Source organism: Gracilinanus agilis, chromosome 5 (assembly GCF_016433145.1).
Source record: "Gracilinanus agilis isolate LMUSP501 chromosome 5, AgileGrace, whole genome shotgun sequence".
NCBI classification, from domain to species: domain Eukaryota; kingdom Metazoa; phylum Chordata; class Mammalia; order Didelphimorphia; family Didelphidae; genus Gracilinanus; species Gracilinanus agilis.
Genome location: NC_058134.1, coordinates 152,096,642 through 152,116,341, shown reverse-complemented (window position 1 = coordinate 152,116,341; position 19,700 = coordinate 152,096,642). Strand labels below are relative to the sequence as shown.

General features: G+C 39.7%; 1 protein-coding gene across 1 annotated transcript in view; it reads left to right on the top strand.

The window, feature by feature from the left end:
* Nucleotides 1-5,842: 5,842 nt before the first annotated feature.
* Nucleotides 5,843-19,700, top strand: part of CDHR3 (cadherin related family member 3) — a 113,219-nt gene continuing 99,361 nt past the window's right edge. Inside the window, exon 1 of the mRNA XM_044679048.1 lies at nucleotides 5,843-6,011. Coding sequence (XP_044534983.1) covers nucleotides 5,843-6,011 — 169 coding nt within the window. The remainder of the gene's footprint in view (nucleotides 6,012-19,700) is intronic.

Below are 19,700 nucleotides of genomic sequence, written 5' to 3'. Positions count from 1 at the left end.
GCTTCCAGTGCTTACCCAAGAACTCTCCAAGAGAAAGCCAACTTTTCTTTAAGCCTTGCTACTATTACTGAGTCATTAAATCTAACTCTACTTCAGGTGATCCTGCCTCACCCCATCTCACTTGTCTTTTCAAAATTTTTGGTAAAGAGGTGAGGAGTTTTGTCATGGAGGTCACAGTCTAGCTCTCCAGGGACTGCTAGATTACCTCAATTGGTCTTCTGTTCATTCACAGTTCCCTGGGCAAATAAACCACAAACCAAAGAAACAAAAAGTCTCCAGTAACTACCATGGATTGCATTCATACTGCTGAATCAGAGGGAAGAATTGATGAATATTTTAAATTTATAGATAATTTCATAATGTCACTTTAGCCAAAAGCTTCCATTTCTTTCCCCACCAGATATTCTTCCACGTTAGCAAGCAATGATTGAACTGGCTGGGCACGGCATCTTACCTCTTCTTGATCCTGGTCCTGTTTATATCAATTATTGGCATCTTCATTACAATGTGAATAGATATTCTTCCTCCCTGGGTAGGGCATGACATTGGGGGTGAGGGAGAGGAAAGAGAAAGAAATAAACATTTATATAGTGCCTGCTATACTAAGGGTTTTATAGATATTATTTCTTTTTTCTTTTTTTTGTCTTTCTTTGTTTTGGGTCTCTTTTCTCTCTCTTTTTTTCCTTTACTCTCTCTTTTTTGGAGTCCTCACAACAACCTTACAAAATAGGTGCTATTATCTACATTTTACCATTGAGGAAATGGAGGCAAACAGATTAAGTGACTTGCTCTGAGTCATACAGCAAGCTAAAACGTATCTAAGAGGCTAGATCTGACCTCTGGCCATTCTGATTCCAGGCCCAGCATTCTGTTCACTGTATCACCTACCTGCCAAAAAAAAATTATGAATTACAAGATCTTTTAATTTTTATCTTTGTTTTTTTTTTTTTTTTTTTTTTTTTTTTTTTTTTTTTTTAGCGAATCAGAAGCACAGAAGAAAGAATCCTCCTGGATCAGTGATGGGCAAACTTTTTTTTTTTTAAACCCTTGTACTTCTTTGTATTGTCTCATAGGTGGAAGATTGGTAAGGGTGGGCAATGGGGGTCAAGTGACTTGCCCAGGGTCACACAGCTGGGAAGTGGCTAAGGCCGGGTTTGAACCTAGGACCTCCTGTCTCTAGGCCTGATTCTCACTCCACTGAGCTACCCAGCTGCCCCCTGATGGGCAAACTTTTTAAAGAGGGGGTCAAAGGAAAGGAAATGCTCATCTATCAGTCTGTTTCTAAGGCTACTCTTTCGAAGTTTCATTGTATTGTATCCTACTCATTGTATTCGTCAGACTAAGAATAATGTCCCAGGGCTGGATAGAACATTTCAAACATCTGGCCTGATGGCCTTAGTTTGCTGTTATATTGAATCTCTGGGAGCTTGAAGATCACCTTTGATTGACAAATAAGTCAGTTGGATAGAATGTTCCCAGGGAAGTCATGCGAAAGGCCGGAGGAGGGGCAGTTGAGAATCCTGAAGGGATTCTGGGTCTTTGACCTGTGCTGAGGCTGGAGATTGGTGGATCCTGGTCTTGGAGTGAGAGGGTGCAAACATCTCTGTGCAAACTCTTCCTGTACTTGAGATACCATTCCAACCTGTACCTGACCACCACCTTGGTGTCTACTGCCCCTAGATATTAGGAGTTTCATCATCTAGATATCCAGGTTTCCCAGGGCCCAGGAGGGATCCGGGAAGTGGGCAGGAGACGAAGAAGAGGGTGGAAAGGATGGAAATAACTCAACTGTAAGGCTGAAGATCTATTGAAGAAGTCAAAAATATCCCAGCAGTTTACCTACTCTGGTTTAGTCCTGGCCAGGCTGAACCAGAGGGAAGCTACATTGATTCTTCATCTGCTAGCAGTTGAGATTTCATTGGTAATCATTAGAATAGGGTCTCCTATACCACAGTCCTTTACCCTTATCCTTCTTGTTTAATATAAAGTTTAAAGTACCTTCCTAAAGCAGTTTCCAAGCTTGTTTTGGGAAGGGAGAAATCACAGTCAGAATACAAGGTGTTATCCTAGCTAAAGAGCCCAAATCAACATATCAATTAACCCCAGGTGGGTCCTGAAGGGATATACCTCTAAGACCTGAAGGATCCTGCCTGGGCAACTGTTATAAGGGAGAAGGGTCATCTTATTTCTCTCTGTACATCAATTTACCATCTCAAATAGATCAAGAGACCTCCCATAATTATAACAGTTTTTGGCTTAGCCAGGCTTTGGACCTGTTGATTTCAAAGAAGGATAATGGGAATTGTAAGGATGACATTTATCCTGAGCACTCTGGCAATGTTTGTATACTCATTCACCCAGGGAGTGATGAGGCTCTGGTGTTATACTATACCGGAATATCTAGTGAAATTAGTAAAGCTATATGACACCTATAGATATCTAACTATATCACTGGCAGAGTTTCTATCCTACCTGCCAACAGTGGTTGTAGCTTTGGTGGCTTTCCTGCAGACAATTTTGGCTTTAAAGAAAATTTATGCATGGGTTAATGGCAGAGCAAGGACAGATACTGAGAATGTCATGTCTTTAATGAGGGATCAGTTGAAGATGATGATTGAGATTAACAATAAAATCAGACTTGGACAGGAATTGGGCAAACACACCATCTTACAATTAGAACTAATACAAAACATGTATCTTCCTAAAGAAAATAAGGCTAATAAGAAGACAATGGTTGACATGAGCACACAGACTGACAATGAAGCTGAGACAGAGACTGGTGTGGCTACTCAGACTGAGGAGGGGGCAATGGCATCGGCTACTGTGACATTGTTTCCCATTGTGGACCAAACTCAGTTTAGGGCAGATGGTGAAGCTGTAAATATGAAAACGTATAAGGCTTTTACAACACAAGATTTGGAGGTGCTGAGGAAAAGATTTCCCAAGTTTTTTCTCTCACCTTACAAGGCGGCTAAAGAATTAAAAAGGACATTCAGTTTCACATCGTATCAGGACATTGAATTTGTATTGGAGGAATTTTTTATGCCCAGTGAAAAAGCCAGGTTTATTGAGGAAACAAGATCAAATCCTATATTAATGGACTGGCCTAGAGACCATTCTGACATTGATTTAAGTTCACCAGAAAGCATGAGGACACTAGTAAAATTTAGATCTCACCTGTTAGAAGCTGTAAAAATTCACCCAAAGAGACCTAACGGTTGGTTTAAATTTGAGAAGATGAGGCAGTCTGATGAGGAACATCCTTGTTTATTTTTAGACAGACTGATGGAGAATTCTGAAAACTTATTGGGATTTAATAGAGCAGATGCTGTACCACATATCAAAAGGCAATTCATAAAAGGTGCAAGTATCCCAATACAGGTATATTTCAGGCAGAGCTGTCCTCAGTGGGAAGAGTTATCCTTGGAGGAAATTAGAAACATGCAACCTACATACATGAGTCCAGACTAAAAGAAAACCAAATAAAACAGGAATTAGATTCAAAAAAGGATAGGACCATCAGAGATTTGAAACTTGAACTCAAAGAATCTCGTAGAGAGAGACAGAGATGAATTTCTCAATTTTGCATTGCAAATTGCTAGAGATAGAGAATCTAAGCCTAGATCCACCTACTATAAGCAAAAGAGGTCAAACAAATAGATTCCCAAATGCTATCTTTGTAACAAGGCAGGTCACCTTTTGAGGGAATGCAGATTCAGGAAGCAGATTGATTTTTCCAAAGATAAGATTTTTTTTTTTTTTTTTTAAAACCCTTACCTTCCACCTTGGAGTCAATACTGTGTATTGGCTATTGACTCCAAGGCGGAAGAGTGGTAAGGGTAGGCAATGGAGGTTAAGTGACTTGCCCAGGGTCACACAGCTGGGAAGTGTCTGAGGCCGGATTTGAACCTAGGACATCCCGTCTCTAGGCCTGGCTCTCAATCCACTGAGCTACCCAGCTCATACAAAAAACCATATACTAACAATAGTTGGGCAAGCAAAGTACAAAAATCTCAAACTTGTTGCCAACATGATTGCAAAAGAACAGATAAACCATCATTAGAAGAAATGGAAAAATTTTTAAAGATGGGAAGCAGGCTGAAGACAGCATCTTTATGAAGGTTAATTAATAAAACAGATCAAAGAGAAAAGGAATATTTAGAGAGAAAGAAGTGTAGAGGCATGAATGAGGCTAATGTGTTAGTGATGGAAAATATTGAGGATAATCAATATACTGTATTTGAAAAAAGGAAGAAATCAATACATGATTTGGAAGGGCAAAATGCTGTACAGGATATGTATAAGGACATTTATGGCAAAGAGCTTTCTCTTGTGGAAAACACAAATCCACAGAAGTTAGTGGAGAATTTTGACAGAAATCTAGTGTCAAATGGGTTAAAATTTGAGCTAGAAGGTCAAGAATACATTATTGCGAATAACAGATCAGAAGTTATGTCGAATAATGAAAGTAGCCATGGGGATCACTTGGAAAGAATTTCCAGACCCTTCAACTTGTGTTTTGCCAAAGAGAAGAAACATGTCTCCATAGATGTAATTCCTGAAACCAAAATGGAGGACGAGGGAGTAACAAAATTACAGGCTCAGTTCTCAAATCAAAAAAGCCCTTTAGCACCTGTGGAAAAGATACTTTTCTGTCTGAACCCTGAAGCTGAACGTTTTCAACCTAAATACAAAGTAACTAGTGATGTACCAGATCATCCAGCAGCCTGTAGAGGAAAATACTGTGACACTTTTGAAATGAGGCTTTTTGAAGAGTTAGGACCACTCGAGACTGTTAACAACTTAGATTTTAACACTCAAACAGGGCTAAAACCTCAAGTCTTGGTGAGGGGGGAGGATATTACACCTAATCCTGTCCCTGAAGCCATGATTAGAGACTTACAGAGCCCTGGAATGGTGGAAGAAACTGTCATGTTTCAGAATCCAGTTCAAGAGAAGCCATCTTGTTCTCAGTACTCTGCAGAGAGGCAGCAAGGGGAAGGGGCAGACTTGGACTCTTACCATACAGAGCATGTGCTAAGAGAAGACACTTGCCAGTGTGGAACCTAGAAAGAGTCAGAATTAAAAATCCTGACCCCTGTATGACATTATGGGCCCGACCCTTATATGACATTATGGTGAAATAGAATTATCCACGGGAATCCCAAACCTTGTAGACCTCCAGTCTCCCAGGACTGACCTTATCTACCTTGCAGACCTTCCCCTTCTCCCCAGGATCTCTTCCCTTCAGGAATTCGCCTTATCTACCTTAGGACATTCCCCTTATCTACAAGATTTCCTAACCTAAGGACATTCCTCTACCCTGTTCCATTCTGAGGACTACTCCATAAAAACTCTAGCCCAGGCACAGCTCAGGGTCCCTCACTAACTTTTCATGAGAGACCCTAGCTAGAGCTAGACAATAAAGTCCCTTTGCATATTGCATCGTTGACTCAAGACTCATTTATTGGGATACTTCTCTGGGCATAACACCAGGAAGTGAAGTCTGGTGTTTACCATGGACCTTTTAAGAGAGAAGAAGTAAATTCTAAAGCTAGCACTATTCAGACATTAGAGAAAGAGACAAAGCTGTTACCTTTGCATAACAACAATGACCAGAAAGATCCTTTAACCACCATCCAGATTAATGGAGAATACATCAGGGGTAGATACAATTCACAAAAGCTGGATAGCAATAGGTGTGACTACAGAAGCAAAAAGAGTGTGTGATGAATGTTTCATATGTCAACAATACAACAGGGCTGTAATTAAAACAAGAGCCTTTGGAGGAAAACCTTTAGCATTCACACTATTTGAGTGTTTACAAATAGACTATGTCACAATGCCTAAGTGTCAACAGTATAGGTACATTCTCCTGATAGTGGACAAGCTGACCAAATGGCCAGAAGCATTCCTGGCTAAAAGAAACGATGCAGCTTTTGTAGCAAAAGTGTTATTAAAGGAGATAGTTCCAAGGTTCTCTATACCATCAGTAATTTCATCTGACTCTGGTAGTCATTTTGCAAATTCAATTTTAAAGCAAATCTACCAGGTGTTAGGGATCAAGAGACACTTGTGTTCTATATATAGACCGCAGTCAGGGGCCGAGGAATGGATTAACCAATCTCTAAAATCAATGGTTGGAAAGTTATGTACAGAGAGTCATCTTAAATGGCCAGATGTTTTACCTATGGCACTTTTCTATTGAGAAGCCAACCAAATAGTCAAACTCATTTGTCACTGTTTGAACTATTATATGGTCAACAGACATGGATGGGAAAAGCTCCACGAGACACTGATTACCTATCACATTTAGGGATTGAGTGCAAAATCTATGAGTATGTCACATTGTTAAAAGAGAGATTGGATGAATTACAAAAGTCATCTCTGATACAACAAAGAGTACCTCTTGACTTTAGTCTTCATGATTATCAACCTGGAGATAAAGTGTATATTAGAAACTTCACAAGAAAATTGGTATTACAACCAAAATGGTTAGGTCCTCATGAAATAATCTTGGTAACACCATCTTCAGTAAAGATTAAGAACAAAGGTTCCTGGTATCGCTACACATGCCTAAAGAAAGACCTCAGAGAAGCAAAGTCCTCATCAAGAAGTCAGTCTGAAATTCAAGAAACAGAATCTCAGCTACATAAGCAGTCTCACTCACAAGATACAGAATCTGATATAGAAATAGAACCTCAAAGTTAAAGATCATACTTGAAAAAGCCTCAAACAAGAAAACATCAAGAAACACATCAAGCAAAGTCCTCATTCATGTATAGTTTGCCCATCACTGTCCTGGACAGTAAAAGCATTGTATTTTTGAAGCAACAGTTCTTTTGATATCACTATTCTATTCCCTACACTTGAATGAGTCTCAGAAACTCAGCTGATATTACCCTGAATTGCCAGGTACAGTTGGGGTCAGGGGTGTGTTGTAGCCAGCTTGACCTGGCTCTTGTGAGGGCTAGTTGTTAAATATTTGAAAAAAGCTATTATGTAGTACTTCCTTAACCTTGAGTCCTCTCTTCTGCACAGTAGATATCTCTAGTTTCTTCAACTGACCATCATATTTATCCAATTTATCTTTGTTTTTTTGCCAAGGATGAGTTTAGTGCATTGTGTGCATATCATTGCATTGCGAGCATGTCAAAAGAATGAAGAACTTAACTGACATGATCTTGTTGCTTAGTAAACAGTTTTTGGATGAAATATATTACGTTTGCCCATCCTTCCCATTTTGTGCAAGTTAGTCACAATAGTTCCATCCATTTGAGGTTATGTAACTTGCCTTATCAATGAAGAGGGAATTGTGTGAAGAAGAAACTGAGTGTTTTAGGTTGTCTTTTCCACAAATTTCACAAAAATCCCAGTCCTGATCTCTTACACTTAAACCTTGTCTCTCAAATCAAATCAAGTCAGCAGACATCGTTGAGCATTTATTGTGTGCCAGTCACTGTGCTAAGACCTGGAGAGTACAGAGAAAGGCAAAAATTTGGATCTTGCCTTTAAAAAGCCCACATGCTAATGTGGGAGATGACATGCAAACAACATGTACATATATGCTATCATATATAAAATCTAAAATCTTTTCTGACTTTTAAAGCCCTTCCCACCCTAGCTCCTTGCTACCTTTCTGATCTTCTCCCACACACATTCTGGAACTCAGCGCTCCTGACTTTAAATCTCTTCTCTGGTTTTCTCCCATGCCTGGAATCCTCTCTCTTCATTTCTGCCTCTTGGCTTCCCTGAATTCCTTCAAGTCTCAGCTCACATTCCAGACTATCACTCCACTGCTAGAGTCTTCCTTTGAGATTACCTTCACTTTAACATAGATATATGTAGAGAGATCTATATAGATACAGATATAGATATCTATCTCTCTATCTACCTATATATGTATATATATATATATATATATATATATAAATATATATACAATAGGACCTTGTTTTGTGTGAATTCATCATATGAAAATTCAGGTACATCTGATTGGCAATCTAAAAACATAAAAGCAGAAAAATGGCTTAAATTAAACATTTTAATTACACACTAGATCCACACCATTTCCCCAACTGGCATAAAATATCATGGCAGCTAACCTAGTCACCGTCATTCTTGTTCTGAGAAGCCTCAGTGTGAGTCATTACATTGTTTTGCACCAAACATTAACTCCCACATCAGTCTTTGTCCAGAGTTCTTACTTGTAACAAGTCTTGTCTGTGTCGGAGTGGTGCTTCTCTTTAATTAATGCTACTTAGTTATTAATTATGGCCTCAAAGTAGAAGGAAAGTCATAAAATGCCTTGGTATGTTTAAGAAATTCTTATTAAATAATAAGCTTTGCTATTATGTGAGATTTTCAATTTATGCAAATGATCTTGGAATATATTGGTTGCATAAAATAAGATTCTACCATACATAGATGTGTGTGTATATATGCATATATATGTATATGTGTTTGTACAGAGATGGATAGATCTAGATCAAGATATCTACATATTATAGATATGTAGGTAGATATTTATAGGTGTGTGTGTGTGTGTGTGTGTGTGTGTGTGTGTGTGTTATATACACGAAAGTCCAGAGCTAGAGTGTTGAATTTGAGAACAGCAAAGAGGCCAGTATGTGGAGGGGAGTAAGAAGACCAGAAAGCTAGAAAGAAATAAGGTTATGAAGGCTTTGAAAGTCAGAAAAGGTTTCATATTTGCTCCTGGAGGTAATAGAGAGCTACTGGAGCTTTTTAAATTGGGAAGAGGGTTTGAGTACTTCAGCCATTTCTTTTAATCCTAGAAGAATCTAAATACGAAGGATAAAATTGGTAGAATATAATCCTGTAATTTTGATCAGGATTGACTTCTTCCACTCTTTTAGATGAGGAAGTCAGGATCCAAAAAGATCTAGACCAATGGACCAAAATTTTTAAGATTACAATGAGTTGGGGCAGCAAGGCAGCTCAGTGGATTGAGAGTCACGCCTAGAGACAAGAGGTCCTGAGTATAAATGTGGCCTCAGAATCTTCCTAGCTATGTCACTCCAGGTAAGACACTTAACCCCATTGCTAGCCTTTTCTGCTCTTTTGCCTTGGAACCAATACACAGTATTGACTCTAAGACAGAAGGGAAGGTTTAAAAAAAAATTTTTTTTTTTAGAATATTTTTCCATGGTTACATGATTCGTGTTCTTTCCCTCTCCCTCAAGGCCCCTACCCCTATGCTCCCCATAGCCAATGGGCATTTCCACTGGGTTTTACATGTGTCATCAATCAAGACCTATTTCCATATGATTGATAGTTGCACTGGGGTGGTCATTTTGAGTCTCCATCCCCAATCCTATTCCCATCGACCCATGTGATCAAGCAGTTGTTTTTCTTTTGTGTTTCTACTCCCACAGTTCTTCCTCTGAATGTGAAAAGTGTTCTTTCTCCTAAGCTCCTCTGGATTGTCCTGGGTCATTGCATTGCTGCTAGTAGAGAAGTCCATTATATTGGATTGTACCACAGTGTATCAGTCTCTGTGTAAAAGGTTCTCCTGGATCTGCTCCTTTCACTCTGCATCAATTCCTGGAGGTCATTCCAGTTCACATGGAATTCCTCCAGTTCATTATTCCTTTGAGCACAATAGTATTCCTTCACCAACAGATACCACAATTTGTTCAGCCATTCCTCAACTGAAGGACATTCTCTCATTTTCCAATTTTTTGCCACCACTAAGAACACGGCTATAAATATTTTTGTACATGTCTTTTTCCTTATTATCTCTTTGGGGTATAAACGCAGCAGTGCTTTGGCTGGATTGAAGAGCAGACAATTTTTTTAGAGAAGGGAAGGATTAAAACAAAAGATTATATTGAGTAGAGATAAATAAACAAGGACCTACACTGGGATTCAAATAATCAACTCTGCTACTGGATGAGATATATGATTAGAAAGGATATCAAGTGGGAAAAGATCTGAGAATTTTAGAAGATCTAAGGATTTGAAAGCTCATCATTGGGGAATAGGAACAATGATATCTTGAGTCCCTGGTTCATCTTGAGCAACAGATACGACTTTACCAATTAAAACCATTCCCTTCCTGATAAGTAGGGCACACTTAGGACATAGGGACTTAAGAATCATCCATCAAGTCTAAGCTGTCAACTTAACCAGGAAACATTTTATTCAGAGGGGAACTGGGAAAAAAACAAATATAAAGCACCAACAAAATGATTAGACTAGTAACATCAATCAATTAGTAAAGCTATTCTCCCTCTGCCCCCATCCACTCTCAATCCACTGAACCACCCAGCTGCCCCCAAAACATTAAATTCTAATGGCATCATTTCCAGGATTAACTAATTTGAGATGTTTCAGTCATGTACAAAGCTCGTCCTGCCCTTTTTATTAAAAGCAGCTGACATTTATACAGGACTTTTTGATTTCCAAAGTGTTCTGCACTCAGCACTTCATTTTGTCCTCACAATAGCCTTTCAGGATAGGCATAATTATTCCTCTTTTACAGTTGAGGAAACTAAGGCTTAGACCTTACTGGACTTGCCTAACATCATTGGGCTATAAATAGCAGTTGTAAGAGTTGAATCCCACCCAATCTTTGCTATCATTAGGTCCAATGCTCCTATCACTCTTATACTGTCTTTTCTTAGCTTGATATATTTTATCACCCTGGAGAAGGTGAATGTTTCCCATGTTTGAGTGTAGCCTTGTGCCTGAGTGGGCTCCAGATGCACAGATCCAAATATGGGGTGGGGTTGCAGGGTAAGGTAGAGCCAGCAAGTGAATTAACTCAATATTCTTATTCACTAGCCTTCCTACATATCCCTGTGATCTAGTAGACCCAAGGATGCTGCTTTACAAGCTGGACCTATACAGTGGGGAAAGGGAGGGGGAAGAAAGCTATTTTCTGGCAGGAGGCCATGCTATGTAAAACTGAGTTTAGGATATATTCATCAATTTCATCTTTATAGAGACTATACATTCAGTTTTCCACAAGGGACAACAAATACCATTTTCCTGTAAAACAGTTGCAGTTGCAGTAGAACTGATTGCAATGCATATGATTTAATCTTAAAATAACAATTGATATTTTATATTTAGAGAGAGAAAGAGAGAAGTATGTAGTGGTTAGAGAACTAGTCTCAGAGTCAAGAAAACCTGGGTTCAAACCCTACCTCTGATAAATATTGACCATTTTATCCCTTAACAGGTCACATGACCTCTTAGTATTCTAGCAACTCTCTAAATCTATAAATTCTTTTTTTTTTTTTTTTAACTCTTACTTTCTGTCCTAGTATCAATCCTAAGACATAGGGCTAGGCAAACGGGGTTAAGTGACTTGCCCAGGGTTACCCAACTAGGAAGTGTCCAAGGTCAGATTTGAACCCAGGTCCTCCTTACTCCTAGTGCACTATCCACTATATCTATCTCTATCCACTCTATCCACCTAGCTTCCCCTCCCCCTCTGCCTCAGACTATAAATTATTGAGATGATGACCCAGAAGTTTCCTATATCACTGAAAACACAGATGTGATCTAGCCTTACATAACACACCCATTTTTCATCTCCTTTGAGGAAGGTAGTATGGCTATTATTATCTCCATTTTACCAATGATAAAGCTGGGATTTGGAGACATGAAATGATTTGCCCCTAGTCACTCACCTAGTAAGCATCAGTCAGGATCCCACACTTAGCACAATGTCTAGCACATAGTAGGTGTTTAAAAATATTTATTGATTTAAACTGAATTAAAATCCAGATCCTATTGGTTCATACTAATGTAGCTTCTATGAGTGGAGGTACATTGTAAGTATTTTGAGGACAAGGCTGTTTCATTTTTGCCTTTTGCTTAGCATAGTACCTTGTACATAGTAGGGACATAATTGTTGTTAGTCCTTCATTTTGAAGAGGGCCACTGATATCATGGGGTGATATCTTGACTTGTGTGTGAATTGGATTTAGGTGAGAAAGAGATACACAAAGTCATTGGCCTCACTTTTTTTTTCCAGAGTCATCCAAGTGGCAAACAAAAGGATGAATGGTGATGACCTGATATGTAGTTAATGGCCTTGGCATCTTTGACTTTTGACTAAGTGCCAAGTGCTTCACAACACCTTCTTCAAGCCACCTTCATGGCTACTGAAACAATTTGTTCTCATATGTCCATTCCACCAGGGGAAGTCTTCACATGCTTGGGATAGACATCACCCCTGTAACTCACCAATGGGTTTGAGGCCCATCATTTACCTTCCATTTGGTTCAGCCTGCCCGCCAAGACTGTTTTACTGGAGTGTGGCCACTGTACATGCTACAGTTTCTTGGAGCCACAGGTAAGAGTCAGGTGAAACCAAGTAGACACCAAAGACAGATAAACAGCTCTGAAAAGGGCTTGGCAAACCCTCACACCTCTGGTGCTAGTCCTACCTGAACACCCTAATGCTCATTGAATTGGAGGTAGGTGATGACTTATGAGTGAAAACCATGATGCTCATTTTTTTTATATCTTCCAGAGAATTGGCATACCACCTCTATAACCAACTCCTATGCAGTCTTCATATGTATACTTTACCAGTAAGCTGCACATACAAACATGTATGTGTATCCGTCAAATTCCACAGCAAAACCACCTTTTCTATGAAGCCTTTCCTAATTTCCAGGCATTAATGAATTTTCCAGACCTCACATACTATTTGACTGAAAACTCTCCAATATACTTATTTGATTTTCTCCATTATAGATATCTGTTTTCAACTCCACAAATCTCAGGTTCTGATGCCTCATGTACCATGGGGGTGAGGAGTCATCAAAGGCTACACCAGTAAAGTTAAAGTTTTGGCAGAGTCTAATAAGCTGAACAGATTTTAAATACTAATTTGGCAACATATTGCCTACTGACTGATGACCAGTCAACAGAGGACAGTGGCTAGAATGTAGGCTACCAAGAGATGCATTTTGGGGGCATGGTACCCCATGAAACAGATATAATGCCAAATGGCCCTCAGTCTCATTAGAGTCCCTTTCTTTTCACAACGACAGTGGCAGAATGGCAGAAATGGAAGTAGGTGGCAAGAATCACATGGTTCTTAGTTTTCAATCAGTGATTTAACCACACATACTTTTAATATGAAATCTTTGTCTTACAACTAAGAATGAAACCAGATCTGTATTGACATTCTCAATGTAATTAAAACTGGAAGATATATATGAAGAAGTTAAGACTAAATGGAAGGATTGTTTCATTTAGAGAGGCAAAAAAGAAATTTGGCAGAGTTGGTGTCATTATGTGCCCAAAGAAAATAAGAAACTCTCATGGCCATTTGATTATCTTGCCTTGCAGTGTATGTGATGAGCATAATTGAAGCTTATGTACTCAAATCTTAACAAAGACTTGACAGAACCTTCTAAATGAAGTCAATGCTTATCCTGATATATGTGATGTTGAAATGCAATAATTTTCCTAAAGACAATGGTGAGCCTCATCTTTCCCAGGGTCCTATGCGTCCTTTTGATTAAGTATTTCCATTGGATTGAGACTTTCCTACAGGGGAAAGGAACTCAGGATTGCTAGAGGGTTAAGATACTCTGCTTTGTTGAGCCACAGCTCTCCAATACAGTCCTCCAGATATAAGATGTCACCCTAGCATTGGGGTCTTTTGGGTCTTAAAAGCACTGCTCAGGGTTCCCAAAGAGTCTACCCTAGAGGCAAGTAGATAGTTCAGTAGATAGTATACAGGACCTGGAATCAAGAAGACTTGAATTAAAATCATGGTTCAGACATGTACCAGTTGGGTAACCCTGAGTAAGGTACTGAGTAAGGTACCCTGAGGCAGAGGTAAACTCTGCCTCAATTTCCTCAGCTACAAAATGGTGATAATAGTAGCATTGGGTTGTTGTGAAGAAAAAAATTAGATAATGTTTGTAAAACTTTTTTTAAAGGACCATATAAATGCTAGCTATTATTATTGTTATTACTCCTTTCCCCAAGATCTACACAGTCCATAAAACTCACAGTACCAGTAAAGGGAAAGGTCTAGGTTTCTCCCTTTATGTTGTGACTCTGTCCCTTGCTGCTCTGAAGGTCTTGGTCCTGATTGGTTGGTACATTGTCCACTAATTCCTTCTTCATCCAAAAGCCTGTGCTATGAATTCTTCTGTAAGTCTGGGAGCTACTTTCCTCCTGCTTCATATACCTATAACATATAGCTTGGCCAAGGATCTCTTGAAGACTCCACTGCTTTCTCCATCTGCTCCCATTGCTGGGTTCAGGGATTCCATGGAGAGCTTAACAGATGAATGGATTCCCTTCCAAAGGTCAAGTCAGAATCTCTGAGTATATAGTTCATCTCTAATTTAAATCTTTCTTAGAATAAGACTCTTTCCATATTTCTGCCTCTTTTTAAAAGGCAAGACTCAGTCCAATGGTAGAGCCCAGATATATAAGCAATTTTCTTCATGTGGCATTTGAAAGGGATGAGGGATTGGAGAGTACTGGGAGCTTAAGAGTTCAAAGAAACTGAAGATTCAAATATATAAACAGAAATTGGTGGGTGATAGAGGGAAGCATATTTCCCTTGTTGTTCATATCTCTTAGAAACCCCATTTATATCAACAGAAACTAAGCCCTGGGGCTTTGAGACCTTGGAATATTTATTGGCTGAGCCTTGGCCCTAGAACCTGACCCTTGGGACCTAGATGGTTCAGGGAATTCTGTCCCAAGAAGGAAACTTATCTCCCTTGAGCATGAGTTCCTACCTCCATAACCATGCCCACCCTGCCCATGTTAAGACTTTTTTTCTTCTGGGAATTTGTATTCTTGTTCATTTGCTCACTGTCCCACCACACTATTGTGTCATCCAGTGCTCATTGTGAAAAAGGAAAATAGTGACTTGTGGGACACTTCTAACTCTCTAGGGCTCTGCATCCCATCCTTGGATCTACACAGACCAGCCATTCATGCATAAGGAATGTTTGTAAGTCAAGTATTCTTAAGTTTGGAAGATGATCCTGTCTAACACATATTGTCAGGATTGCCTGCAGGTATCTCTATCTAGCCCCATAGTTTGAGTGTGCCATTGAATAATAATAAAAGCTAATGAAGTCAGTGGATTAAGAACCAGACCTAGAGACCGGGGATCCTGGATTCACATTTGGCCTCTGATACTACCTAGCTGTGTGTCTCTGGTTAAGTCACTTAATCTCCATTGCCTAACCCTTACCACTCTTCTGCCTTAGAACCAGCACATAATATTGATTCTAAGATGAAGGTAAGGGTTTAAAAAAATAATGGCTAACATTTGTATAACACTTAAAGATTTTTAAAGTACTTCATTACACTATCTCATTTGACCCTCCCAACAACTCTGAGAGATAGGCACCACAAGTATCATTATCTCCATTATTCTTTGTTATAAGGGATAGGTCTCTGGAAGGACAAAGGGGAAGAAAGAGATATAGAAGCAAATTAAGGCCAACTTTCTACCCATTCTATTCTTTAGCCATTCAAAGTCCTTGATAACTTATTCCCCTACTACATTCCCAGTCTTCTTACACCTTACTTCCTACCATGTACTCTGATCCTACTGGCCTCCTGGCTGGTCCATGAATAAGACTTCCCATCTTGTGGCTATCCCCCAAGCCTGGAATATTCTCTCTCTTTTGCTCGGACTACTGACTTCTCTGGCTTTTTAAATCCCCTCTTTTATAGGAAGCCTTCCTTAACCCCTCTTAATTCTAGTGCTTTTCATATTTAATTATGTCCTATTTATCCTGTGTATTGCTTGCTTTGTATATATGTTTTTGTGTGTTGTGTCCCCCATTAGACTGTAAGCTCACTGAGGGCAGGAGCTGTGTCTTTTGCCTATTTTTTGTATCCTAGCCTAGCACAATGCCTGGTGCATAGTGTTGTGAGGAAGATCATTTAGTATTAGTTACATATAGTTTATATGGACCTAGCAGGAAGGGCTGGAGGATTCCAAGATGGAATGAAGGAGCAGGAAGTAGGGCTTGTGCTCTGAGAGAGACTCCATTAGTGGTGGGCACAAACTGTTGCTAGCCCTGGGAGATCTCAGAGTTAAGGAAACCCTGCATCCAGATTCCCTGGGATCCTGAGTGGTGGAGGCTTTCAGCAAGTGGACAAGACCTGCAGAGCTGCACCAAGTGGAGAAGGGGTTTGGGATCTGGTGGACAGCATCTCAAGCATACTCTCTCTACTTGGGTACCTTGGACCACCTTGGCTCTTGGCATCCTGTGATCATCTTTGGATTACCGTGAGAACCCTCAAAGCCACCCTCAGGCCCTTTAATTGTGCTGGTCAAACCTGGCTGGAACCAGGTTTGAAGCAGCCTTCCCAGTGACTCCAGAACTGCTCCTTGAGCCCTGCCTGGCCTAGGTCAATTAGAGTTAGAGTAGACAGGTCCTTCCCTTGCCCTTGTGACTTGCCCTTTAGGATTTTAAGTGTAGAATCCCCTATCCCACCTTTATTAGTAAATCATAATTAAAACTGTTAAAAACCTTTACCTTGCCTGCTGGTTCCAAAGACCCTGGCCTAGGGTGAGCATAGTGACATTGGGGCTAACTGCCATTCTTGATTCTTGGTCTCCCTATCCTGGCTGGTTCTGTCTCTCCTTCAACCCAGTGTGTGTACCCACAAACCATTAGGACACATTTACATCCCTGATGCCCCACTCTTTTTACAATAGTTAGGACTCAATAAATATTTATCGATTGATTGATTATATCACATTGGCTTTCTTAAAAAAGGATTTAAAAATTCCTTAGATATACATCCTAACGAAGTGTTCTGTGTACGTCAATGAAGTCAACTCTGTCCATCTGGGACAGAAGCAGACCTCACTTTCCTCAGCTTTAGAGGCATTTCTTCTTCACAGTTCACTTTGTACATTCAAAGAGCAGCTTGTTGCAGAATACAACTTTTAATTTGAAGGAATGTTCTTCTAGACTGCTTTGGACCCATCCTTGAAAAGAAGAGGGGAAAAAATTTCATCAGAGATCAAAGAGGCAGCACACAAAGCAGATTCTGAGCCTGCTAGTAGGACCATAGGAGGAGGGGTTGAGTTTGTCTTTGTCTTCGATGTCAAGGTGGACATTCCCTCATTTCTAGTCCTGCCAAGTGAATAGAAGGAACAAGACAGAACTTGCTTTCCTTTCATTTAACTCCCATCATCATTTAAAACAGTTTGCACACCAGTGGGTGATTGATTTTCAGTACATGTCAAGCCTTTGTTTTGTACATAGTAACCTTCCCCTTCTGTTCACTCTCTCCTCATCCTCATATCCCCACATATCTAGAACCAAATGGCCTTGGAGGGGAGACAGTGCAAGGCCTTTCTTCTTAAAGCATTGCCTTTCACCAGTTGCCATGATGAAGGAATCAACAAGTCCCACCAAGATTGAGCAAAAAGAACGACTTGAAGAGAATTGCTGAGGCCAACTGAGTCTTTTTTGAAGGGTCCCCTTATTGTAGCCAGGCAGCCAATCAAAAAAGATTTTTCCTAACTCCCCAATTAATAGACCAGAACCAGTTACCAAATTGATACATGCATCCCAAGTTATCACATCTTTTTATATGTGGAAAATTCGCATCAGTTGAGCATGTAGATATATTCTAGGTTTACACTAGTCTCTTCTACAATAGTTTGCCTAGATTTTTGTAAAGGATTTCACAAAGGTAGAAAAGGGCCAGGTTGCAAAGGTCTTTAAGAACTAAATAGAGGAGTTTATTCTTGATCCTAGAGTCAAAAGGAAACCCTGGATTTAATAAATAGGGGAATGATATCTTCAGGCCTATGCTTAAGGAACATATTTCTTTGGCAGCTATGTGGAGGATGGATTAGAGAAAGGAGGCACTTGAGGCAGGAAGACCAGTTAGGAAGCTATTGTGACAATCGTCCATGGGAAACATAAGGAGGGCCTAAACTAAGGTGGTGGCTATAGGAGTAGAGATAAGAATAATGATCCAAGAAGTGTGGTGGAGATAAAAAAACGGCACGATTTTGTGACTGATTTGATATGTGGAGTGAGAGAGACAGAGAATGCAGAACCAAGGACAACACTGAAGTTAAAAATTTGGAAGAAAAGAAGGATGGAATTATGCTCTATGATATAGGGAAACTTGGAAGAGTTTAGGTTTGGGGAAAAGCAAATGATTTCTGTTTTGGATATGTTGAGTTTGAGATGTCTGTGAAGCAGCCTGTTTGAAACATCCAATAGGCAGTTGGTGTTGTGGGACCAGAGCTCAGGATGCTGCAGAGCTGTTAAGAAAGATTAGGATTGAGAAAAGACCATCTGATGTGACAATTAAGAGATAATGCTAACTTTAGAGCTAGTCATTTCTTTTGAGTAAAACTAGATATTTCCAAGTATTGAGAAGCAACTGAGAGGAAAGAAAGCAGAAACCATAGAGATAATTAACTTTATCTTGGAGTTTTTCTGAGAAAGAAACAAATGAAGGTGCTCTTTTTTTTTTTTTTTTTTTTTTTTTTTTTTTTTAAGGATAAATAACTTGAGCATGTGGGTAAGCATCAGGGAATGAACCAGGATGTTCAAAGGTTGAAGTTGGGGCAGCTAGGTGGCTCAGTAGATAGAGAACCAGGTCTGGAGATGAGAGGTCATGGGTTAAAATTTGACGGAAGATGCCTCCTAGTTGTGTGGCCTTGGGCAAGTCACTTGACTCCAATTGCCTATTCCCTCCCCACTCTTCTACCTTGGAATAGATACTCAGTATTCAATTCTAAGATAGAACTTAAGAGTTTTTAAAAAATTTAACAAAGGGACCTGAGTCAAAAGAAGAAGATAAGTGTAGAGTTAGAAGGGATCTCAGAAACCTTCTAGTCCAAACCATCTCATTGTATCCATGCAAAATTGAGATCTAGAAAGGATAATCAATTCACCCAAGGATACATGGGTCAAAAGTAGAAAATATGGGATTCAACCCAGGTCCTCTAAATCCAGCATATTTTAATTAAGAGTTTGGTAACTATGAATCCTGTCAGGCCGTCAGACTGCCTGGAATGGAACTTTAAGCTAAGGTCTTGCTTAGGAATTCTGTGGGATCAGAGGAGTTGGAAATTTAAGACCAACTATCTCTGGTTCTCTCTCTCTCTCTCTCTCTCTGTCTCTCTCTCTCTCTCTCTCTCTCTCTCTCTCTCTCTNTTTGCTGTTCAGAGCCCCCAACCAATGATCTAGGCTATGTCTAAAGCTTGATGTGAGTAGTTTTTTTATAGTTGTAAATCTAAGCAACTCATATGTCTTATATGAAAGGTAGCCCCATTCTAATCAACTAGTTATTGTTCGCATGTTCTTTTGATTGTGTACAGCTACTTGGCAGGGTTTGTGGAACAGTTTAGCCTACATCAACACTACCAGGAAATTTGGACTCTTTTAAGACATTAAAGTCCTGTCTAGCAATCTCCTTTTAAATTCTAGGCTTTAATTCTGAATGTGCAGCAGTACTGAGCTCTCTCTTGGTCCTTAGGTTCCATATCTAGGACATAGGCCCTTAAGTTAGATTTAAAAATCTTTCCAATGGATCAGTTGAGGGCAAAGAAAGAATTTAATTGTGCTAGACATGACTCTGGGGAAGTCTCTCTCTCTCCCTCTCTCTCTCTCTCTCTGGTTCTCTCTCTCTCTCTCTCTCTCTCTGGTTCTCTCTCTCTCTCTCTCTCTCTCTCTCTCTCTCTCTCT